This window comes from Natator depressus, chromosome 2 (assembly GCF_965152275.1).
Source record: "Natator depressus isolate rNatDep1 chromosome 2, rNatDep2.hap1, whole genome shotgun sequence".
Taxonomy (NCBI): Eukaryota; Metazoa; Chordata; order Testudines; family Cheloniidae; genus Natator; species Natator depressus.
Genome location: NC_134235.1, coordinates 62266503 through 62292351, shown reverse-complemented (window position 1 = coordinate 62292351; position 25849 = coordinate 62266503). Strand labels below are relative to the sequence as shown.

At 42.0% G+C, this 25849-nt stretch overlaps 2 protein-coding genes across 6 annotated transcripts in view; one reads left to right on the top strand and one right to left on the bottom strand.

Annotated features, from left to right (window-relative positions):
• Positions 1 to 25849, top strand: part of NKAIN3 (sodium/potassium transporting ATPase interacting 3) — a 521250-nt gene that overhangs the window by 473818 nt on the left and 21583 nt on the right. The window contains exon 6 of one of the 5 annotated variants that reach the window (XM_074944313.1): positions 18877 to 18947. The exons of 3 other annotated variants lie outside the window; for them this stretch is intronic. In XM_074944313.1, the coding sequence (XP_074800414.1) occupies positions 18877 to 18947 (71 nt within the window). Of the gene's footprint in view, positions 1 to 18876; positions 19023 to 25849 lie in introns of those variants that run through there. One more of the 5 variants, XM_074944312.1, reaches the window with a different exon arrangement.
• Positions 22830 to 24341, bottom strand: LOC141981401 (uncharacterized). Its single transcript, XM_074943072.1, has 2 exons — positions 24044 to 24341; positions 22830 to 23370 (listed from the first exon to the last, which is right to left on the bottom strand). The coding sequence occupies exons 1-2, from the start codon at positions 24303 to 24305 to the stop codon at positions 22892 to 22894; spliced, it is 741 nt and encodes a 246-aa protein (XP_074799173.1). The 5' UTR covers positions 24306 to 24341; the 3' UTR covers positions 22830 to 22891.

The window sequence follows — 25849 nt, the reverse complement described above, 5'->3', positions numbered from 1 at the left end:
GTTTTGCACCTTGGGATGCTAAGCAGCAGCCTCCCTGGATCTCTTCCTACCTAAAGTCCCCTTTTCCCCCATAGAGTAAATTAAAGAATGAAAAACAAAGTTCCTAACCTTCATAAACAGTCACCAGTCTCTCTTTTGCAGGCTTTGTTAAGTCTGTGTTGTCAGGTCTCAGGCAACAAGAAAGAACTCCCTCTGAGCAGCTCTGCCTCCAGCTTGTGCAGGCTTTGCTGGTGTGGCAGGGCAGGGGTGCCTTAGCCCAGAGCTGCTCCTTAACCCCTTAGCACCTTGTTCTCCAGTGTGGGGTTTTTATATCCCATCACAGTTTGGGATGGAACTAGAGATAGGAATCTCTTTTCCTTCACCAATTACGTCCATTTCAAATAAACCAGATTTTCACACAAATCACAAATGAGAGAGTTTTAAAGATTGGGCGAGCCATGGAATACATATGGTTGGCCAGCTCTTTGCCGAAGAAGTTTTTCTAACTTACTTAAAAATCAAAACCAACCCACCCTCCCATGGTATCAGTATCTACAAGATAGGCATTTTGTTTCTCAACTTTCTAGAAAATTTGTATTATATAAAGAAATCTAACTTTTATAGAATCGATGGCTTCTGGTCAATGAGGAAACAAACAACAACAACAACAAACTATAACTAAGTTATATCAGCTTTAGCAGACAACTTTCCTAACAAAGAAATGCCCATATTTGATACGGTGGGGAAAAGATTTGGATAGACCAATTACCCCAGAAGAATGGGCTTTAAGATGAAGAAGAGTCCCTGCAATCTCAATCTGTTGCATGATAAAAGAAAATGTCTTTAAGAAACTCTGTTAATGGTTCCTTACACCATTCTGATTAAAATATAAATATATTGATATAGATTGAATGGAATAAATGTTGGAAAAATTGCAGTGAAATAGGTGATTTTAAACATTTTAATACATGTGTGCAGCATCTCTCCTCTCTTTGGAAGCATTGGTTAATGTATAATATTGCAGCATTTGGGCAGAAAATAAATCCTGAACTATTTGAGACAGACTCTCCCTAATTAAATATTCTCAGAATTATTCTGTGCACAAAGTTAAGCCTAGTTCTTGGACTGAAACCTGTCAGGCAGGCTTAAACATTAATAACTGATTCCTACTTGGTTGCTAAGCATTGCTTAAATGGATTTGGGGGCTAGCACTTCAGCTGATGGACACTTTCTGAAGGGTAATAAATGCTTGAGGAAACATTTATTTCCAGCTATTGCTCTTCTTACTTGTGTTTCAGACTGTAGTTAACTTTTACACAGAAGGAAGATGATTGCAGGTCAAAGAGAATGAAAAGGAAGACATGTAAAAGGCATCTTGCTGTAGTGGGGTTAATACCTTCCATCATTCATCCTAATGAAAAAGTCTATTTATATCTCTTCCTTTCATTTTTTTCATTTCCTCCTTTGTAGATATATCAATCTACATGAGCCTTTTGGAGAGACTAAAAGATGTGAAATCTGTAATCATAAAAACCTGTCACTATCCTGTTTGTAAATCATTTTCTCTTAAAAAATGGACTGAGAAGCTTGTTACCAGCTTGTCAGAGTTACTGAACGTTTTTTAAAAAGTGGAGTCTGGAGGCAAAGCAAAATAATTATTTTTAAAACATGATTAACCTTTATAAATATTTTGTAGACTTTCTTAGTGGAACAAGCGATAACATTTTATTACCACTAAATGCTAGGTTATAAATATAACATCTGCATATGTCTAAAAGGGTAGCTCTGAACTGTGTGTGCATCTCGTGAGATGGCAGTGGGAGTTCAGTTGCATGTGAACGAAATGAGTCAGGAAAAGGATGTGAAGTAGGAGGAACGAGTCGCCACAAAACCATCAGTTGTGATTCAGCATTTGTTACACAGGCAACACCGAGACCCAGATGGTTAACCAAAGGAAGTTGAAATCTCTCCTGTGTCTGAGCAGAACTACAGGAAGCTTCCATTGTCCAAGAGGCGAAGGCATTATCCAGACAGCAACACCACAAAACCAAAGTTAATAACTGAGTAGTCGAATGTTTTATGCCTGTCCCCTCTATATCAAGGCTGTTGTCAGAGCTAACATATTTTGAGAGCTGAATCTGCTTATTTTTTCTCCCAGGAGGCTCTTTTTTAATGAAAACGTTTCATTATACTGTAATCTCTAGTAAAGAAACAGCCAGGTGGCATTGCTAGACAAGTCTATTAATTAACACATAATATATTATTACCCACACTAAAAAAACTATAACATTGTGCTCTATGAAATATAACATTTCATTTATGCCCACCATTGAACATCTGTTGTGAACAGTCAAATAAGCAAGAGGTTTATTTCCTGACATTGTTTAATATTTACATAGTTATACAGTGGGTGATAAACTCCCTATGAATCCACTCTCTTTTGTGGGAGGCAATAAAGAAGTGGCAATGAATTCCCAAGGACTTGGCAACATTTAGCAGTAGACATAATTCTGATAACATTGTGCTGTCGTACAGGGGCCACCCCATGAATTTTTCACATGGTACACACAATTGAAACCCCTCATGTCCAGCCCCCACCCCGCCCAGGGCTCCCTGCCACTCTTCCCCTGGTTGGTTTCCCCATGTGGGCGCACACTGCAGCTCCCAGGTCTTGAGGCTGTTGCTGAGCAAGTCCTGCAAGCAGAGCAGAAGGGACATGTGCATCTGGAAGAGGGACAAAGCTGGGTAGGTCCCCAGGATGGAGACCTGGTGTAGGAGCCAGCCCTATGGCAGGGGAGAGGAGGAGCAGCATAGGTCAACCAACTGCCCACTCAGGTGTGGCCCCACAGCCTCTCCATCATGATGAGGGTTGTGTGGCAAGACCAAAATTTAGTGAGTAGGGTTGAACCCTTGTGCCAGGGGGTCACAGCACTGCTCAGGAGGGGCTGCAGGGCCAAACCTGAGTGGCATTGCAGCTTGCATGTACCAGGTTGCACTGCCACTCACTCAATTTTGGCCCCTCCCTGATGAAGTGCCACGGGTCCAAACCTTAGTGGGCAGTGAGGTGGCCATTGCTGCTTCTGCTTATTGCTGCCATGGTGCCATCTCTTGCACAAGGGCTATCCCAGGGGTCCAGCTTGGCCTTGTCCTGCTCCTAGCAGCCTGAGCATTGAGCACCCCTGCCAAAAGTGGGAACCATGTGTAACGTATTTATGGCTGCGGGCATTGTTGAACAGAAATTCACCACTCAGCTGACGGGACAATCTTTATCAAATCAAATCTTTATCACCCAGAAGTAGTGATCAATTACAAGTGGAAAGCACTTTGGGATCCCGATCCTTTGTTATACTCACTGTATATAACTTTCTGTTATCTTTCCTTATACATATGTATTAACCTCTAATTTTCCTATTAACTCGCCTCCTCTGTCAGTACAGGTTTTGTGCTTGCTCAAATCAGTCTTTTCTGGTTGCGTGGTTACTTTTCTCTTCAGCATGCCTTGCAAACTTGATTACTTGGCCATTTCTTACACCTGTGCAATTCAACTTATGCTAAGTAAACCTAAGCAGGCTCCATCAGGCCTGAGCATGTTTTCACTCCTAACGCTCCCCACTATGAAGCTATAGAATCCTTTCTAAGACTTCATCCAGGCCTTTATTTCATATACATCTCTGCTTCTCCTCAATTGCTTAATCAAGATCCAAACCTGCCAAATCAAAACAATTTACAGAAATATTAATATGCCTTGCACAATTACAAAGCCTGTTGATATCATGCATATCCACAGATGTTCCCCAATATTGTACGCTAACTCCCACCGCAGAGCATTTCCCCAGTGTGTCTATATTGCTTTGAATACTTCAACTGTCCTGTTTTCAAGTCAACAAATGTTCTGTGCGCCTACTCATTAAGGCTTTCACATTTAAATGCAATGATGGTGTGACTCGGTTTAACTATACCACAGTGTTTAGGGATGCACTAATAGCGGGACATCAGCTGATACATTGTGGATCTGATGTTGGGGAACTGGATAAATTATCTTGTCCTCTATTCAGGTGACCTGCCTGGGACTAAGTAGAACATCGCCAATCATAACAACATGTTTGAGTCCCATATTGGAAGTGTCCGGCCCACAAAGTTACACAATATTTGCCTCTCCAGCCTTTGCAGCCTTGGCTTGACCTTATCCCCATTGCCTCAGCAGTACTGTGCCATTTTGATTTCATCATCCAACGTGAACCCACATGCCAGCAATGCACTTTGCTGTACCTCACAATGACATAACCAGGTACCTCTTGCAACAACATAAGTTATCTCTGACTTTCTAGAACCCCCCCGTCCCCACACACACACATACACCTGTTCTTACCAGCATCTGAAGATGGGTGACAAATTCTTTTAAGATGCAACTCGCCATGGTTGGTTCCAATGTCCCTATGAAATGGGCACTATATATACTTAATGCCTGACTTAACCTGAAGCCATGAGCACCACTGGCACCATACGGTGGATCCACGTCTCATTGACTGCACATCTTTTCTCACTGTAATAAACATCTGAGTAGCACTGGACCCTGCACCAATCTATCTGTCATGAACTGTGCAGTTATTTGGAATCTGCTATTATATCATCACACCAACTGGAAGACTTCATATGGTTGAATCCTTTTGAAATGCAGTCCTCTAGGCTTATGTTTTATTAGAAGAGGATTTTCACCATAAATCAAAATAGTTACCTTATTGGCATTGTACAGGGATGACCAAGAAAATGGCTGACTGCCTTTCAGCTGCATTATGTATGACAAGAACCATAAGTATCGCAAGACAATAAACGTCCTAATTAAACGTATTGAAAGCAGGAGGCTTCTGAAACTTTCAGAACAGTGGCCAGCAGTTCCTAACTTAAACTATCATTAGGAATCTGTGAGATGCTGTTAATATTATAATGACAGGCAATGAGGAGAAACACAATGTGTCGCTAATGGCTAGTACTTCAATATGCTTGACTGACCATCACAATAGAATGATAATAGGCTTTACTAGCTGGCACTGAAACAACATTGTTGCTGCCCAATTTAAAGTATTCCCCTGGGTTTGGAGTGTTTTTATAAGACAGCAGTGACTAGCTGTATTTTAGGAGACTTATATGGATACTTGTATATTTCTGAGCTGTCTGCGCCAGAAACCTCCAAAGATTAACAATTGGGTCAGCCAAGAGCATGATGTGCTGTTGAAAATGGAGGCAGGATGAAGTCACAGCCCCGGTGTGTCCCCCAGGCGTGCCTTGAGCTGTGACCAAGCGTGGGTGGACTTCTCTGACAATGAATGAAATGCTTTTTTTGTTCCATGGGTTCTACAGTTATTGTCTGTCTGGAGATGAAGTGTCTAATCTGGCAGTTCTCAAATGTGGTCTCAGGAGCTCCAGGGGCCCACGGAGCATCTGCTGGTGCTCTGTGAAGAATCTGCTGGCTGCTCCCCCTTGTTTCCAAGCGTTAAATCACATTAAAGACAGTTGAAAATATATGAATATTTTGGTAATATCACTTTTCTATTTAAGACGTTGCTGTAGTTGCAAATGTTATATGATTGTGAGTGGCAGGGGAGATGAAACATGAGATCATGAATGCAGAGGTGTCCATGAGACACACTGTCTTTTGAGCCATGGGTCACCACGTGAAAATTTTTGAGACAACTTTTCTGGAGCTAGTTTTCAAGCCACAGATCTGGTAGATTATTTTTCCTAGTAACCTGGCACCACTGATGAGGCATTGTGTGTTCAGCTGGAAGCTGATTGTTTAGATTCATACCCCACATATTTCCTGTGCCACTTTTGCCCTCCTTTACCAGCCCCATCTTGCTAATACAAAGGATGAATCTTCTATGATCTTGGAATTCCTTTGATGCCCTCCTGCCCATCAGTAAACCCTAGTACATGATGCTTTTGCATCACAGGATTAACTTGAAATCTAAAATTGCTCCTAGACTAAGCTAACACAATGCATTCTGAAGTAAATAATGAAGACAAACACAGCAAGGGCCATTCTGCTCCTTAAATTATCCCTACATGTTACTTTATTATTTACACTGAAGAAGTATGCAGTAGTCTCAACCAGCATCAGGATCCAGTTTGGTAGGTGTTGTGGAAACACGTGGATTGATAAATTCCCAGCACCCAGTAGCAGAATCTATGGGAGCTACACAAAATAAAAACCTGTTTAATACTATCAGCACTAAAGACAGTGGGTGAAATCCTGGCCCTGCTGAAGTCAATGGTAAAACTCACATTGATTTCAAGGGAGACTGTATTTGACGCTCTTATTCTACTTCAGAATAATGGACCTGCACTGTGACTCACCCCTTCAAAAATATCATGACAAGTCAAAAACTGAGAAAAGAAATCTATTTTAGCCTCTGCCCTGCAGGTCAACAGGCAGATTGAATAGAGTAGTCTTCATCTCCGGTTCTAAACTGTCATGCAGTATTGCTGTGCACTGTTAAACAATTGTTGGGTTCTGTCCCAGTAGTGACGAGGAGATGGTACCCAGACATGCTATAAAAGTGATCCCTGTATAAAAGTGTAGTGTGGAAGATCCTCACCCCACCCAGGAAGGAGTTAAAGAGCTCCTCTGTGCACAATCAGAGCAGCTGTGAGGCTTGTCAAGCCTCAAGATGGGCAGGTCTTTAGAATGGAGAATCTCTACTCAATGCACAGCAGCACTCTGAAGGAGCAGAACTGCAACTCAGAGCTTCTTGGTCCCTGGAAGCAAGGATTTCTGACCAGGGAAATGGCTTGAAAACCTAGGTCTCCCTGGCCCTCTCAGAGAGTAGATGGACTGACATTTTTCTCTTTTTTCCCTCTCTTTGGCTCCTTGAAGACCTAGCACTCTGCTTTTTGTGGCCTGTGGCAGCATAGTGAGTTTTTGTTTGGACTACTTTAACTTCTTCCCACAAGGGGGAGACACTGTAAACATCTAGAGGGCTGTACCCCAGGCTCTAAAACAGGAACAGTGCCCACCCTTTCCCCAAGGGGGTGCTAGAAAGGTATTGCCTGCTACAATGAGGCTATAGTGTGTCTTTAATAGTCACATGCACAATAAGGAGCAGTGCAGGGTGCAGATATAGGATATAGCACGGTGCCATATTTCAGAGGGGAGCTTTGACTCTGGGATGTGTTCCATGGCAAAAAGGAGTCATTCAGTTAGAAGAAGCACTCAAGTTGGTAGCCCATTCCAGATCATTATGTGTACAGAGGTAAATTGTGGTCAATGACAGGGAGAATGGCAACATCTAAAAGACCCATACACAAACACACACGTTCTAGAAGCTCATCAAGAGAGCACAAGCTACAGGAAAAAGTGAATCAAAAGACTTGGGAATCAAAAGCCTGGCTTATTTTGCCAATACCATTCTTGCCTGTGGTAAATTATTTATGTACGTCTTCACTGCAGACCTTTACTCAGGTGTTGGCCCTAAGACCCCTCCCATCCATATTGGTTTAAAGTGATTCTTTAAACCAGGCTAGTTGACCCAGTTGTGGGATGGGTTAGCGCTCAGGTGCCACTTTCAGTAGGGCTAGTAACCCACCCACTCAGTGAGGAAGCACACTGAATCACTGGAGTGCTTATAGTTGTCCAGTGCCTTCCCACAATTCCCCCTGCATGCCCAGAAGGACACACATGCTCTCCCACAATTCACTGGGAAATAATCATAAAGCAGCTCAACTTACTGCAGCGCAAAGAATCATCAGTCATGCTCCCAGAATCCCTAGCAACACACACGGGTGAGTACACACCAGGGAGGACACAGATTTAATATGGGTAGGGCTTTGTGCTGTGGCTGCTCACACCCAGGCTAGGCTAACCTAGGTGTTCTGTTGTGGGTGCCAATCACACAAGCTACCTCTGCAGAGATACCCTTTGTATTCGGAGTAATTCTCATTCTTTCTTGTGAAACATTACGACAGTTAGCAAAATATGTTGTGATGCAGAATTTAGCATTTTTAATGTTTTCTTGCTCCTCTAAGAGTTAAGTGTCACAATGAATTACAGTTCCAACCATCAGAATATCTAGTGATACAAAAATACAGACCCTAGCCTCTAGTCACCATTCTGGATGCTGAAAATACACACACACACACACACGCCCACACACACACTTCCCTTAGGATTAAATTAGTTTACTGACATAAAAATAAAAATGTGAGTCCTTTCAGTTAATTGCTTCCTCATACTATGCAAATTTAATTCCTGTTCATTGTTTTTGCTATTGATCAATATATATATATATCTCCCTTCCCTTCAAATATGAATGTAATTTCCTTGGCCGGGGATTGTGCCTTCCTTTAAGTGTCCAGGGGGACACTAATATAATACATAATATTCCTATTCAGGTTAAACAATACCTATAGTTAGTGTTCATGTATAGTTTATTAAATATGCCTCCTTGTTTCCCATGTCCACGCATTCCTTCCCCATCCCCAAATACTCTATTCAGCAAGCTTAACATACTGATTTGATTCCAGCTTCCACTTAGCTAATTTAATATTGATCTTGTTCTAGTCTCCACCTACCACGTCCTTGGCCTTTCTGTTTAAATCTGTGTTTAAATGGATGTTACCCCAAACCTCGGCTCCCAGCACCTTAGCTTTTCTGTTTAAATTGTATCTATTGTTAAATCAATCTTACTCCAGCTTCCATCTCCTGAGCTTTTCACTTGACATCACGTCTGGGCCTCAGTGGTGCCTGTTCATGTCCTGAGCTTCCCCTTGCCTTTCCATTCAAGTTGAATCTCTTTTTAAATCTGTATTTCCTCATCCACTCCTGATCTTTGTACTTTTTTCACTTCTAAGTGGCAGCTACCTGGAGTCTGTTTTCCTTTGTGGAACTTGTACAGCAACTTATCAGAATCCCACCCAGAAGTGCAAATCCTGTCTCCTTGAAATCATAATTTTTCTTCCTTTTATGCAGGCAGGTTCTTCCGATTTCCAGTCCTCAGTTTAAATCACATCTATTTCAGGGTTACTGTTCTACAAGTGACAGTTTTTGCTATCTGGCATCGGGCTTAAGAACTCTAATTTAATAATAGCTTTCAGTACTGCTTTTAATATTTGATGTGTGGGTCTGGATTGAAAGGTAATTGCATGTTGTGAGGCCGTGTGGAGAGCTGAATAGATTATAGAGTCAATTAATCAGGTCTTACACCTAAATTATCCCGATTACATACTGGTAAAGGATCTTGGGATTCAGTCATTTGAATGGCTTCAGTTTAGATGAATTTTCCCATTGCTTCCTTTTATGAATAGCTCTGCATGTTTGATTCATTTAAAAAACTCATGCATGAATTAGCAATTTAGAATTCTGAGCCTGCAGCTGTAGGCCCCCTGCCCTGTTAAGGAGACCAAGAAATGTAGAGGACAATCTAGCTTAGTTTTAATAAAAAGGAAGTTTCTCATCTTTTTCCTTACTAAGATAACTTTGAAAGTTTGAATCAATCCATACAAGTCCTTGGGCTGAGAGCACAGTCATTCAATTTTCCTAAAGATCACAGATTATTCACAATTCCTTTGCAGCCCCCCAGGACTGTGCTTAAGAGTACAGAAAAAAACATACCCATGAGTCTCTAGTTTCATGGAAAGACGTGGGATCAAGATCAGTTATAGGTCCTAGTGCACCAAGCTATATCAAGCTCCCTCTCAGCCAACTTCTCTGCAGAGCAGCGTGTATGGCCACTGGTCCCAAGGAGCAGTGGCTCAATAGCATGAGAGGTAGCATGGTGTATTGGACTAAGCAAGGGACTGAGAGGAAGGGAGATCAGGTGAGTAAGGGTCAGGTGCTGGGGGGGATGATGATTTTTTTGGTGGGGCAATAAGGGTGCTGGTGACAAAACTGACAAAATCTTCAACTGGACTTGGATATCTGAATCTCATAGGCAGCTTTGAAAATCTCAATGCTAAATGCCACAAATGAGAAAAGAAACCAATACATATCTCTGAGAAAACTGGCAAGTTGCTCTGGAAAAGGAAGACCTAGGTTTTTTATACTAATATTAACATTTAGTTAATATTAAATTAAAACAATCAAATGAAAACAAAAGAAATATTTATAGAAAAGAGGGACATCACAAAGTATTGTTAGGATGGCTACAATGATAGGACAAGAGAAAGGAGAAGACAAATACAATATATTTAAAATAAGTGAGGTTTGAGCAAATTTCTTAGATACAAGTTAACACATAACCTGCCCTGAAAGATATTCCTGTTATAGTAAATGCTTGTTTATGAGTGGTTTCTGTGAGAAGGTTCTAGTAGAAGAACTTTCTTCCACTGAATGACTTTTCCATTTGTGATCTGGGTTTTCTTCTGCAGCTGAACTTAAAGGGGTGAGCTATGTCCACTATTCTACACATCCAAAATATTCGGTAAAGCATTATTTCATCATTCATGTATTTAATGTTGAAAATATATTGCTCTGGGAAATTCAGCTGTACTGTCACTTAATGTGTATTGGAACTTGATCATAAGAGAAGATTTAACTTGAGAAAATTACCTGACATAGCAATTCAGACTGTGGTAAAACAAAACAATAGCACTTGAGACAATCTTGGCTATATAGTAACAAGGAAGGTAGAGAAGTATAATCAGTACAATGATGAAAATTCAGATCATACTGACAAATAACTGAAGCAAGAAGATTATACAAGTACTAAAATCAAAAGGCGAGAAACAGCCTTCTGGGTCCCTCGCAGCATAAAAAACAAGCTTAGGGGAGCAAAATACCTAACTTACAAGTTGGCATTGACCTGTAAATGGGATAGATCTGTTCCAGTCAATCTTACCATCTGTACTAAACATTTTAAAAGGGCACCAGGCTTTGTGCGGAGAGATAAAGGTGCACTAATAGAGAACATATATCCCTGAATCAGCCTGCAACAAAAGATCAAAGCACATCTTCAAAATGCAGACTCCTAGCTTTGTCTCCCCTGAAGCCAGCCTGGAATTTATCATTAGGATCCTGTGTTCTGAGGTGTGACTGAAGCTGTAATGCAACAACCTTTATATATAACAGTCTCCTTTACTGTTTGAACTAGTGGAGCTGTCCTTTTAGCAGACCAGTGAAACACCTGTATTGTTAGAGCTGCAGGGCATCATTTCTGTTCTCAGTACCATATGAATGTGGTTGGTGGATGACTGTGAGGGTCTATGTTTTTGTATCCACATCAATGCTTGGACTTTTTTTCTCAATTTAACATGCACATTTGCACTGCAGCATCTCATTACGAGGAAATGCAGAAATCCCAGAGCATTATAAGCAAAGCAGTTAGATCAGGAAGGAAGCAAAAGAGACAAATTCAGTAGTTAGCCAAAACAAGTTCCATCAAGTATTCTTCTTTCCAAGTATCTTACCAGTTAAAATTAGGGAGTAGAAGTTAAAATAGCTGGCAGATATAACTCACACTTCAGTCACAGGCACCACTGTACAGTTAGCCTGCCTCATGCCCTATTTAAAATTATTTTTATGATAAACTTTAAAAAAAGAAAAAGAAGGAATTCCAAATATAATCAAGAAAAATATATAACTTGTAATATTTTGTTCGGAAAGTACTTGTGCAAAGAAGTGCTGCTATGTGGCATAAGTTATAGTCAAATATGCAGAAAAGCATCTGACTCCAATGCCCGTGTTGAGTTGCCCTGGTAAAATGAGTATGAATCAAAATTCTAATTATAGGGAGAGAGAACTGTAGTAATGAAAACCAAAATGGAAACTAGAGAGGGCAAAATAACCTTGGTAAACCCAAGATCTCACAGTGGAATTCATAGATGGCAGAGTATAGTCTGATAGGATTGATAAATAAAAGTAATTAAACAATTACTTTGTATTCATCATTACAAATAATAAAATGTAGCTATTTACTTAAATCTAAAGAAAAAGTTTCACATGCATGTCAAGTTAGAGGCTAGGAAGGACAACAGACACAGCCCCCTCAAAGGACCATACCTTTCTGAACTCTCATTAAATATAAGAGGCTCTTAAAATTTACAGGTGCTTTGGTTACAGACTTCGTACATAATGGACACATCAAAAGAGAGATAATATAGAAAGAGTAATACTCTTTCAAGAGATTTTTATATGTCGTCTCAGTTGAAGAGAGATCCTTAAAGACTAGAAAGCAATCAACATAAAAGCTTAATTTAAGAAAAGACTTTTAAAAATACTTTGTGAAATTGCACAGCATGTGGTTTAATTTCAATAATGGAGTGAAGCGTGAAGTACCTTTTTAAAATATGGCTAGAGAACATTTTGCAAAGCACACTTTTATGAGATTAAGGAGGGCCAAAGTGGTCCAGTAAAGGAAAGTTTGAGCCTCACTAAAGTGGTAACTTCTTTGATGCTCCTTATATCTTATTCTTGTACCCTGTCCCTGGCAGAGAATATGAAGCTCATAATATCTGATGTTAATGTGTTAATGTCTTGATTGTCAAAACACTGAAGAAGTGGAAAGGCCATTCAGTAGTGAAGGTCATAGTTAAAATGACTCTAGTCTTAGTGTCCTCCAAGTGTACTCAAGACAGAACATTTCTTAAGTGTAGTAATGCAAAGAAACACCATCCGAATAGTATTCCAGTGTCAAAATATGAACACCCAAAATTAGGGAACAAAGTTTAAAATATGGGCTCTATCTGTCCTGCCCAAGGCTACAGAGGCAGTCCAATATCAGAGCAAGGAATATGACTCTGGAAAGCCCTTTAAACCCTGAAATCTCTCCCTCCAGTCCCAAGTAATGAAAACCATTTTAAAAAGTTGTTTCTAATAATTTTCTGTCCCCTGTTCTTTCCTTGCCCCTTTTGTCTCACCTGGTACTTTTTGGGGACAGCGAAACAATCATATATTCCTATTGATGTTGCCTCTGGTCTTCCTTCTTTACACCTCCCTACTGAACTGTTTCCACTTGTGATAGGGAGGCAGTTTCTAGGCTCCTTCAGAGACGTGCAGGGTTTTTCTGTGAAACCCCCTCAACTCAGGTGCTAGAGCCAAGTATAAAGATGCAAAATAATTACTGTTGGCCCATGCTGGTAAGTGGATCTGGTTAGCTCAGCCCAGGATATAAGAGTGGAGTGTCTCTTGAGGGCAGAGGGAACTGCGGGGGAGGGAGGAGTTACTCAAGTGAAATCCTACTTGCAAAGAAAGCTTAGGCTGAGGTTTATACTTAGTTGGTGTCTGAATTACAAATAATTCAGACCTGAGGACGGAGGTAAATTTGACACTTATATATGAATCTATCACACCAATTTTATGCTCATGTAACTGTATTGGCTTCTTCTTCCTAACAGAGCCTCTTGAGGTCCCTTATTGAATTTGGGTTCTTTTCCTAGCCAGAGTCCACTACCTGTCCACTCAAGGTGACCAACTTTCTACTAAGTATATCTTGCACAATTCATATGCCCTTTCATGAATGAACACTGTTGCATTAACACACACATTCATAAAATCATAATTCAAACAAATTCCAAACAATGCAACAAAACACACTACATAGAACTATGGATAAGCAAAATTATACTTTATGTAAATGACACCTGCCAGTAGCTTCTCTAAAGGGGCAAGCAGAGAGTAACATTACTTTAAGCCATCGATCTGTGGGGCTTACATAAGTATAAAGGATCTTCTTGATCTTACCTTCTCCAAAGTCATTTCAGGCTGAACTAAACATGGTGTTAATGTGAAGATCCTGCAAGAGCACAGTGTGTATTTTGCATATGGATGTTCTCCTTACACCTCCATGTTCAGCCACACCTAAAACTTGGTAATTTTGAAAGGAAATATTGGTAATATAACAATGGCCTGACAAGCTATGGCAGCTATATAGAATCATAGAGTTCTAGGACTGGAAGGGACCTCAAAAGATCTTTTAGTACAGTCCCCTGCACTCATCCTACAGAGATCCTGAAAACAGCAGGTTACTGTTATGGGCTATGGCCAAAGAAACTATGTTTTGTAGGATAATAATCTTTTCAGACCCCTTTTCTTATCCTTCTATGATTTCCTCCCAAACCTGAAAAGAAATTTTAGTTTCAGCATGTGGGAGAAAGCAGTGAATTAATAGCAATAAAACATATATGGATGTCTGCTATCCAGCAAAGAATAGATCTTAACATTATTAATGACAGCAGGAGCACCTCCTTGGGCCCGCAGTGTTTTACACTCTTCTCACTGAGGGAGATTGACAGCCATTCCCCCCCAGTACAGCCCACGAGTGAGTGAACATCATTTTAATAGACTGCCCATAGTAGCAGTCAAAGCAGTTTTGCAGCTTTCAAGCTCAGCAGGAAGTGAAATCTTAAAGAACGTTTCAAACTGGCCATTAAGCATCCAGCACAACCACAAAACTGAGGCAACACAAGGAGAGAGCAATTCCCTGGAAATATGGATCATGTTTTGCAGCCAGCTGCAGATCAAATAACTAGTTTCCTCTATAACCAGCAATTATCTGCAGGGTGCTGAAAATGCTCTCCCTAGTTTTCTAAGTGTATCTCTTCAAGAAAGTAGTTAATGACTGGACTCCATGCAGTGTTCTTTTCTAATGACTGAATATCACTACTGCTAAACTGTTGGGTTTTTTTAATGCATATCATATATGACTACATAGAAAATCAAATGATATTTCCATAGAACTTCCATATTCACGGTGTAAGTGGCTCTCTGGATTAAAGCGTATTATAATAGTCTTCGCAAAAAGAAAAGGAGGACTTGTGGCACCTTAGAGACTAACCAATTTATTTGAGCATGAGCTTTCGTGAGCTACAGCTCACTTCATCGGATGCATACTGTGGAAATTGCAGAAGACATTATATACACAGACACCATGAAACAATACCTCCTCCCACCCCACTCTCCTGCTGGTAATAGCTTATCTAAAGTGATCATCAAGTTGGGCCATTTCCAGCACAAATCCAGGTTTTCTCACCCTCCGCCCCCCCACAGACAAACTCACTCTCTTGCTGGTAATAGCCCATCAAAAGTGACCACTGTCTTCACAATGTGTATGATAATCAAGGTGGGCCATTTCCTGCAGAAATCCAGGTTCTCTCAGGGTGAGGGGATGAGAGAATACAGACTAACACGGCTGTTACTCTGAAACCTATAATAGTCTTATGGCTCAATAGCAGGTATTGCCTATAATTCATTAACCAGGCAAGAGATAAATAAATCAGTTATTCATTGCCATCCGTATGTTTGTTTGTTTTTCTTGGGGGGTTCTACATAAAAGCTCACTGAAGCAGAAGCAAAGAGTTTTGTTTGATAGACATTTGACTCCTACAGCCAAACCTGAGTTGTCTCTTGTAGCTGGCTGATACACAGAAATATTTCTTTTCTCAGGCTGAGAATAGAAGTTCAGATATCTTCATAGTTAATGGCTACCTTTTCTTTGCTGTTGCCATCCTGGGAATCAGCTGAGACCTGAGTGAAAAAAGCAGGTCAAATGAGATCAAATTTCTAAAAAATAATCTGAAAAATAAGTTATAATTAAAATAACTGAAAATGAATCTTTTATAGAGAAACTACATAAAGAGGAATTCTAATTTGAAAAACTGTCAGCCAGATCTATGTAAAACACAGCTTATAAGGGAAAAATGACATTTTCCTTTGTTGTCTCATGTGATAGACCTGTTTCTTGTTTTGAGAGCTATCTTAATATGATTCAAAGTCAAGTCCATTCATATTTATAGGAGAGGGCTTTTGTAAGATCATGTATGTATGTATGGCTATGAATAGCAAAGAGAAACATTCAGCTAGATATTCATCTCATATCAACTCCTAGTTAATATCTGATATCTCCAAATTTGCATGACCTGTGATAAATTATTTCGTATGTCAGGCAAAGACTGGTAATCAGTGTTGGCAATCAGTAATATTCATTAGCCTCGTTTTCTACACAAAAGTATATTAGGGAAAGATTAGCTGGTTTACGTTCTCCTTTTGCTTACGGATGCAGATTGTTTGTGATTGGCGAGAGAGGAATTGTGTGTGATTCTGAAGAGGTGAATTATCCAAAAGAAATGTATTTCCTAAGTTCAAGTTTCCTTCCTAGGAAGCTGTAGTGTTTGAATATGAAAAATATTTTGTTTAGCAAGATATGCTTATAGAGCTCTGGCACCTCACCCATCACATGACCTCAATGAGTAATAATCCTTCTCAGGGGGTTGAGAAGGCCAGGCTGGAAGACCACAAGGAGATTGTTACTTTGAACATAATTTCTTCTGAGAGGTCAGTTGGTAGTTGTGTACTATGTTTGACTCCTACACGAGAAATAGCTGAAAATGTCGATAAACAAAAGGCTTTTAAAAGATACATCCCATTGCTGCTGTCTTTCACTCTGGATGTTTGTACTGTATTTTGTTATAAGAGTCTGAATAAAGGTTGAAAAGTAAAACAAATGCCATACAGTGGAAGAGTGGCAGACACACTTTGGCTAGCACACTGACTGTGTTAGCTTTTCTCAGTATGATGTGATGCTCAATTAGCTGTGAGACAATGGTCTTGTGGCTAAGGCACTAGACTGAAACTCAGTATATTTGGGTTTAGTTCCCAGATAATTAGGGCCCTACCAAATTCACGGTCCATTTTGGTCAATTTCACAGTCATAGGATTTTTAAAATCATAAATTTCATGATTTCAGCTATTTAACTCTGAAATTTCACCATGTTGTCATTATAGAGTCCTGACCCAAAAAGGAATTGTGTGGGGGATTGCAAAGTTATTGGGGGGGGGGGGTTGCGGTACTGCTACCCTTACTTCTGCGCTGCTGCAAGCGGCAGTGCTGCCTTCAGAGCTGGGCGCCACCCTTAGTTCTGCACTGCTGCTGGCTGGGCACTGTCTGAGAGCTGGGCACCCAGCCAAAAGCCTCTGCTCTCCAGCCACCCAGCTCTGAAGGCAGCACAGAAATAAGGGTGGCAATACCATACCATGCCCCTCCTAAAATAACCTTGCGACCCCCGCTGCAACTCCCTTTTGGGTCAGGATCCCCAATTTGAGAAACGCTGGTCTCCACTGTGAAATGCGTATAATATAGGGTAAAAGCACACAAAAGATCAGATTGCACAGGGGAGACCAGATTTCACGATCCGTGATACATTTTTCATGACTGTGAATTTGGTAGGGCTCTACAGATAAGCTAACAAGGCTCACATTTTTAAAGTATTTAGGTGTAGTGCACTCAGCATTGAAACTTCTCACTGATTTAGAACTGTCAGTGGGATTTAGGCTTCTAAGTGCCTAAAACCCTTTTGAAAATGAGATGCAGGTGTCTAAATCAGTTAGGCATTGCAATGCTGAGTGCCTCAATGCCTAAATACCTTTAAAAATCTGGGCCTAGCTTCCTAAATTCAATGGGAAAGCCCACTGAAGGCAAAGGGAGTCTTCCCATAGATTTCAGTGGGCTTTAGATCAGGCCCTTAATCTCAGTTCCTCATCTATAAAACAGGGATAATAATGCCTTCTCTGTCTGTCTTATCCCTGGTGTACACAACAGAGTTATGTCAACACAAGGCAGCTTACGTGGACCTAACTCTGTAAGTGTCTACACTAAAATGTAGCTCCCATCGATGTAACTCACCCCTACATTGACTTAACAATTCCATCTCCAGACAGGCATAGCATTTAGGTTGATGTGGTTATGGTTTCACAGTGTCTGTGTAGACACTGTGTTACTCACATTGCATGTCGGTTGTCAGTCCCATGTGGGGCTGACAGCTGGAGCCCTGCCTTACTCTGTGTCTGTACAGTGCTTAGCACACAGGGATCTGATTTTATTAGGACCTATAGATGCTACAGCAATACAAATAATAGTATTTGCTAGTGATTGATTGAAGAATCCTCATGTGCTGTGAATTGAGCACATCAGCACTGGGGATTGAAAAGGCAATTCCAGACAAGAACACACTCTTACTATCACACACAAATTCAGAGCAAAGAAATGTTTTCCCTGAAGCAGTTGAGCTGCACCTTTCTTGCTGTTTTCCTGCTAGTGGATGCCCAGATGTGGTCTTGATATAGCTGAATCTCCACCCTCTGAGCTCAGCAGTGAGAACTATGAAAAAATGTGGCTTGGTGTAGGTGTTGGAACCAAAGAACCGGGGGCCAGAACGAAGAGCTAGAAGACACAAACATAATTACTTGAACGAGAACTCATTTATAAACGACCACAAGAAGTGGAATTAGTGGCCTCTCAAGTGCAGATATTCTTCCATTATTTCTGACGTAGAAATCTTGACAGAAAAGGCGAGATGCTTTCTCACAAGATCACCTGCCCAAAGAGGGCTGTTCAGAGATGCCTCTGCCGCCTTTTGATCTTCACTCATCGCTTTAGTGCCGCAAATAAAGGGACAAACTCTGCTGCCTGTCTCACATATGTAGCTTCCATTGATTTGTATATGTTTAACTGCAAGCAGAATTTGGCTCACAGGGTCCAAAACCTTCACTTCTTTCCCCACCCCCACCCACCCCCCCACCCACTCTTCCATAGGGTTTTGATCTGAGCAAGAACTGCTTGATCAGATCCCGTGGCAATAAAAGGCCACATTACCACAATGTGGCTTCCACATGCGCACCGGAAACACTACCATCCCCTTCTGGCAGCATGCAGACACTAGAGTGCACAGCCTTTGGGTCAGTGATAGACTAATGTCTCCCTGCACAGAATTAAACAGGCACATAAGGAGGTTGGGTTGAGGGCCCTCTGGAAACAAGTCTCACAATATTTTTCATTTACATGGATGTTTTTTCTCTGTGTGTATGCTCTTTATTACTATTATTATTTATTATTCAGATCGTTTTTCCATTTTTAATTCTGTTTGTGTGTTTTCGTTTCCATTTATTCATTTCTGGAACTGTTGTATTTTCAGTTGATTTCATAGGCGGACTTGACACATACTGCTATCGGCAACACCCTCTGGAACATGTTGAGTTAAAGCCTGTAAGTAAGGTTTCAGTCATACGGACAATATTAATCCTTCTAACTGGACTGAAAGCTACTCTGCTGCTCAAATAGTTTTGACATGAGATTACTAATGATTTCATTATAATTTACCACTAAACATGCTAAAACACGCTACGCTTTACGGCTCAAATCCGCCAAAGCAGCGATGAGTGGATATTTCTCATTTTATTATGACTTATTTGTTTTTACACTGTGTAGTGTTGGGGTTGGCATGAGTGGGTTCAGAAACACTGAAGGGAAGAAATTCTTCTCTGCCAGCTGGGAAACAGGAATAGTGTAAGTATATTACTGCACCTGCCGCAGTGCCTAGGCCTTAATGCAATGACCCTTAAAGGAGAGGCAGAAACTCTTATTTTTGTCCAGATTTGGCTGTCTACCAAATGTGTTTCATAGACTAATCTGTAGAAAATGACTTGCTGAGCCAATGCAAGTTCACCAAGATAAATCCATGGAGCATCACTAAAACTCAATTATCTTTTCACCACAAGTGATTTGCTTCCACAATTAAAATGCCATTGTTTCCATAGTTTATTCAAATAAAATATTCTCTAGTACATAAAAGACACACTTCCAAAATGTTCCTTTTTTTTTTGTATTTGGGGTAAATCTATTCACTAGCAGATGTTAGCAATGCATCAGTTTGGCAGAAGCTCAGATACCTTCAGATGAGGGATACTTCAAAGTACATTTGCAAAATAGATCACTTGAAAATTCTTGTCAGGTGTTTATAAATTGCTGTCCTGATCCTGTGTGTCATGAAATTCACATCAGAATCTTTCATGCATAGTACGATGAAGCCAAAGTGCAGCTGACTAACTGAACTTAATGTGACACAATTTACTGTGTTTTAGCTAGCTGGTAAGAGAATTAAATGTTACATTTTAAAAACTATTTATTTAGAACGTTTTCACAAGTTTACAAATTCTTGCCATATAAATAACTGAAACAAAACAATCATTATAACTGTTAGTTTTTGTTTAAAGATGCATTATACAGGTAGATAGTTATCAGACTTTTCTAGTTAACAGGGTATCACCATGTTACAGGGTGAGCATCATTACAACACTTATGTCGTTTCTAGTGATTTTATTAAATTGAGTAAAATCACTATATACACATATTTAACAGACCAGATATGTCTATCAAATATTAATATTCAAAAAAATGGATAGGCGTGCTGTCTTTTCTGCAGGTGAATGTACTTTGTCTGAGTACTGAATAAAAGGTAACCAAATATCTAAATATCATTCTCTGTCCTCTGTCTTTTTCAGATTGTTTTTGTTTTCCTGGTGTATGTGTTGGGGGATTGGAAAGAGATCTAGGGGGAGACTGTTAATTTAAAGAGAACTGTTACTAACACAATGTTTGGGTTGGACATTTGCTCCCTGAAATCTGAATTGAGTTTTCATTACTCTTAGAATGTTGTCAAATATAAATGTTCACTTATGTGCACCAGCATTTGGTTGTAGAAATGTACATGAGGAAGAATGTTTCAATCTTTTTTACCATTACAGAGAGACTATATAGTATGGAATTATGAAAGCCCCGAAAGAATAAGAAACAATTGCACTTTAATAGTGTGGGAGTCGAAGAAGTATCAAATTAAGACAACTAATAAGGCAAAGTACTGATCCATTTATGATCATATTGCTAGGATCTGCATTTACAAAAGTATTCCACTAAAAAGTTGTCTACACATGGAGTCATTCTGGAATAACTATTCAGGATTAGCTACTCTGGAATAACTATTCCTGACAAAATCCAAGGGTGGACTCTCTTTTCTGGTATAAGAGTGCCTTTTTCCAGTATAGCTTAATCCATTTTGGATTAATCTAAACTCAAACAAGGTATTCTTACTCCTGAATAAGAGTGTCCATGCTTGAAGTTAGTCAGGAATAGCTTTTGTGCTTTAAATTCACACTCTACCTTGAAATAACTTGCAAGTGCAGATAAGCCATAAAGTAATGCTTTTGTTGCACTGTGACATGGGAGGAATGGCAGGGGCATGGGTTTATTAAGTACTCTGAGGGCATGGCTACACTTGCAGATGTAGAGCGCTGTGAGTTAAACCAGCCCTCGCAGAGCGCAGTATGGAAAGTGCTGCAGTGTGTCCACACTGATAGCTGCAATCGTGCTGGCGTGGCCACATTTGCAGCACTTGCAGCGGCATTGGGAGCGGTGCATTATGGGCAGCTATCCCACAGAGCACCTCTTCCCATTCTGGCGCTGTGGCTTGTGGGAAGGGGCGGGAAGGTGTGGGGCATTCTGGGTCCTGTCCCAATGCCCTGTGATGCATTGGTTTTCATCCCAGCAATCCCTGTGCTTCCATCTCCATTTGGCGCCATCTTTCAACGTTTTTGTATTGCGCGCTCTCTCTTTCCTTTCGGTCTGCGGGAATGGATCCCAAAGTGCTGAGGAATATGCTGATGAGTCTCACCAGCACTTCATGTTTGGCAGTCGAGTTACTTCTTAAGCTACAAACTGACAGTGAGGAGTCCAACGATGATATCGACTCGAGTAACACATATGACACAAGATTGCTTGTGGCATTCACGGACATTCTCACCACCGTGGAACACTGCTTTTGGGCTCGGGAAACAAGCACTGAGTGGTGGGATCACATTGTCCTGCAAGTCTGGGATGATGAGAAGTGGCTGCAGAACTTTTGGATGAGAAAAGCCACTTTCATGGGACTGTGTGAGAAGCTCGCCCCATTCTGCGGCACAAGGACATGAGACTGAGAGCTGCCCTGATGGTGGAGAAGCGGGTGGGTATTGCAATCTGGAAGCTGGCAACACCAGATAGCTACCGATCGGTTGCTAACCAGTTTGGAATAGGAAAGTCGACTGTTGGAATCGTGTTGATGCAAGTTTGCAGGGCCATTAATCGCATCCTGCTCAGAAGACTCTGGGTAACATGCATGACATTGTGCCTGCCTTTGCACAAATGGGTTTCCCTAACTGCGAAGGGGTGATAGATGGGACACATATTCCAATTCTAGCACCAGCCCACCTAACCTCCGAGTACGCTAATTGGAAGGGGTATTTCTCTATGGTTCTCCAGGCGTGTGTGGATCACCATGGGCATTTCATTGACATTAACGCAGGCTGGCCCGGAAAGGTATATGACGCACGCATCTTTCAGAACACTGGCCTGTTCAGGAAGCTGCAAGCTGGGACTTTTTTCCCAGACCAGAAGATCACCGTAGGGGTAGTCAAAATGCCCATTGTGATCCTTGGAGACCCCACTTACCTTTTAATGCCATGGCTCATGAAACCCTACACAGGGAGCCTTGACAGCAGCAAGGAGTGGTTCAATAACAGGCTGAGTCGGTGCAGAATGACTGCGGAGTGTGCTTTTGGCCGTTTAAAGGGCCGCTGGCGCTCTCTCTATGGAAAGCTGGACCTGGCCGATGACAATATCCCCGCGGTTATATCCGCGTGCTGTACCCTCCATAACATTTGTGAAGAGAAGGATGAAAGAGTCACTCAGGAATGGAACTCAAAGGTTCAACACCTGGAGGCTGAATTTGAACAGCCAGAGAGCAGGGCTATTAGAGGGGCCCAGTGCAGGGCTTCAAGGATCGGGGATGCCTTGAGGGACCAATTGAGGCTGAAAGCCACCAGTAATGTTGAGTGGGAGTGAAGTGCAGTGGTTCCAATGTTAGTAGGAATCTGTGCTTGCTACACTGACTTGCTGTGCCTGATGCTTTCCTGGACTAACGTATCTTTTACTTAATGCAATAATAAAGAATGTTTTCAAAGCCAAAAAAGCCATTTATTTAAAACTGCTTGGGAAACAGAAAGGGCAATGGGGTGGGATGGGGAATGGTTCAATCACAGATTTGCATATGTCCTGTTCTCATACTCAGCCTTCGTATCTGGGGTGCTATGCAATAAGTGACTGGCTAAAATGCATGGTTATGGGGTTGAGTGCAGTGGGTAAGGGTCGTAGGTTGCAGGGCTGGGTGGTGAAGCTACAGGTGTTGGAGGCAGCTGGTGGTGATAAGAACCTGGATGTTGGGGAAAGTGGATTGGAGGTGACATGGGGGCACAAGGGAAAGAGTTTTGGGACAAGGGCTGCAGGGAGGGGCGGGCACGGTAGTGCTCCGCCTGCCTGGCTATGAGCGCCTGGTTCAAGTCCGCTTGGTGTTCCATGATGCTTATCAGCGTCTCTGTGTTTTGTTGCCGGCACTCCGCACTTTGGTGTCCGCACTCCGCATTCTGCTGGCGGATCCTCCTTTCACTCTCCCACCACTCCTGCCCTTTTTGATTTTCGTTAAGAGACTGCTGCATGACTTCATGCAGCATGTCTTTTTTGCTTTTATGTGGCCTCTTCCTAATTCTTTGGAGTCTTTCAGCTGGTGATAACACGGACGGCTGAGATCTCAAGGTTGCATCTGTAAAGGCAAAATGCAACACTTAACAGATTGTTCACACCAGCATTGTTCACATCAGACAAAGCAATGATTCGCCCTTTCTTAAAGACAAGCACCGTCTAACGATAGCAGAATTTACCCATTCCAAAGCGAGTGCACATAACCCACAGGAGCCCCAAAATGATGAGTAAGCACAGGGTCAAGGGGGACTGATTTTTTCATGGCCGAACTGTCCTCTGGGGATCTGTGTCTTGGGGAGAGCCAACAGCTGCAGGGGGCCCCTATACTGAACACTCTCCCTACATTTTCCATAGGTGTTCGTCCTCAAAGATGTCTCACTGCCGAGGGTGACCTGGGAAGCAAGGGAGGGTCTTCTACTACAATGCGGCTTCCGCCCTGGCCCATATGCAGCTTGCCTGTGTGCAGCAATGGTCCCCCCGCCCCTCATGGCACAGTGGCGCGGACATGTTAGCCTGACTGGGACAAGGAGTACAGTAGCACTCCCAAGGAACCTGTGCAAGCGCATTGCACAGCTTCTAAATGAGACCTTTGAAGAGATTACTGAGGCTGATTACCGCGATGTGAGAGACACATCAACGCCCTATTCCGCATCTAGGTATGCATGCAGCCCTAACCCTCCTCGCCCCAAGAGCCCACACCGAATAACTTACTTCCCAAAATAAAAGCCACTTACCGGGCATGTCCTCTGGTGTTTGTCCTTCCCCAAGCACCAGCTGCTGCGACTGGCTACCTTCCCAGCTTGAGAACAGCTCCTGGCTGCATGCATCTAGTGATGCCAGGGTGTCTTCCTCCACCTCAGCACCCTCGCTCCCGCTTTCCTCCTCCTCCTCCTGCCTGGATGAACTCGGCTCTGAAGTGTCCATGGTGGTACTCAGAGTGGAGGTGAGGTCGCCCCCCAGTATTGCGTCCAGCTCTTTGTAGAAACAGCAGGTCATGGGGGCAGCACCGGAGTGGTGGTTTGCCTCACAGGCTTTGCGATAGGCATTCCACAGCTCCTTCACTTTAATCCTGCACTGCAGTGCGTCCCGGTCATGGCCCCTTTCCATCATGTCCCTTGATATCTGCCTGAAGGTATCATAATTCCTATGGCTGGAGCGCTGCTGGGACTGGACAGCTTCCTCCCCCCAAACACTGATGAGGTCCAGCACCTCGTCATTGCTCCATACTGGGGATTGCCTGGCGCATGGAGGAATGGTCACCTGGAAAGATTCGCTGAGAGAACTCCATGCCTGGCTGAGCAAACAGGAAGGGGATTTTCAAAATTCCCAGAGAATTTAAAGGGCGGGTCTGATGGTTGATCACCTGAGGGCACGGCAGAGTTCAAAGTGATGACCAGAGTGGCTAGAACAGGCATTGTGGGACACTTCTGGAGGCCGATCAGAGCGCATTAACAGGCCAGGGCATCTACACTGGCACCACGGTGCTTGAGCCAGGGCACATCAAGTGTTATGCCTCTTGCGGAGGTGGATTACCAGGAGTGCTCCAGCCGCGGAGTCAGGGCGCTCTACGTGCCTTGCCAGTGTGGATGCGTCGTGAGTTAGGGCGCACGGGGCTGCTTTAATGCGCTCTAACTCGCAAGTGTAGCCATGCCCTGAGGCTTGGTTTGCACTTAAAAGTTAGGTCAGCAGACCTAGGTAGCTCTGAGGTGTGAAGACCAACATAGCTATGACAACCTAACCTCAAATGTATATGCAGTTATGTCAAGAGAAGGCTTCTGTTGACGTAGCTACTGTCATTCGCGGAAGTGGTTCCTACACCAATGAAAAAATCCCTTCCATCATTGTAGGCTATCTCTGCACTACAGTTATGTTGGCACATAGCTTTGTTGGTATATTCTCCATAGTATAGACATACCTCACTGAGATATTGGAGACCAAGAACATAGCCTGGGTATCCAGTGGGAAGAAGGTCATAGCTGCTATATTTACATTTCTGTTTTAAATGCTCTTTGCCTTTTTAGTCTATGGAGTTGCATCAATGTTGATTTTAAAGACCACCACTAATTTTCCTGAAAGGTTAGAGGAAAAATTGTGATGTCCAATATTTTATTAACCAGTGCACTATTACTGAAAAAAAAGGAAATGAAGGGGTAAATTTTTCAGAAAAGGAGGTTTCCTTTTTGATTGTCTGCAAAATTTGCATCTACAATTGAATTATTGTTATTCCTTGACGTTAGCAAAGCTTTTGATATGGTCTCCCACATTGTTCTTGCCAGCAAGTTAACGAAGTATGGGCTGGATGAATGGACTATAAGGTGGATAGAAAGCTGGCTAGATCATCGGGCTCAATGGGTAGTGATCAATGGCTCCATGTCTAGTTGGCAGCCGGTATCAAGCGGAGTACCCCAAGGGTTGGTCCTGGGGCCGGTTTTGTTCAATATCTTCATTAAAGATCTGGAAAATGGCGTGGATTGCACCCTCAGCAAGTTTGCAGATGACACTAAACTGGGAGGAGAGGTAGATACACTGGAGGGTAGGGA

Bases quoted from the DNA above. Each gene is read 5' to 3' on its own strand.
- LOC141981401 (XM_074943072.1), bottom strand. From the start codon at position 24,305: ATGACCTGCTGTTTCTACAAAGAGCTGGACGCAATACTGGGGGGCGAC. The intron at 23,371-24,043 runs GTAAGTGGCTTT...TTGCCTTTACAG, and splicing joins AACACCAGAGGACATGCCCG to ATGCAACCTTGAGATCTCAG.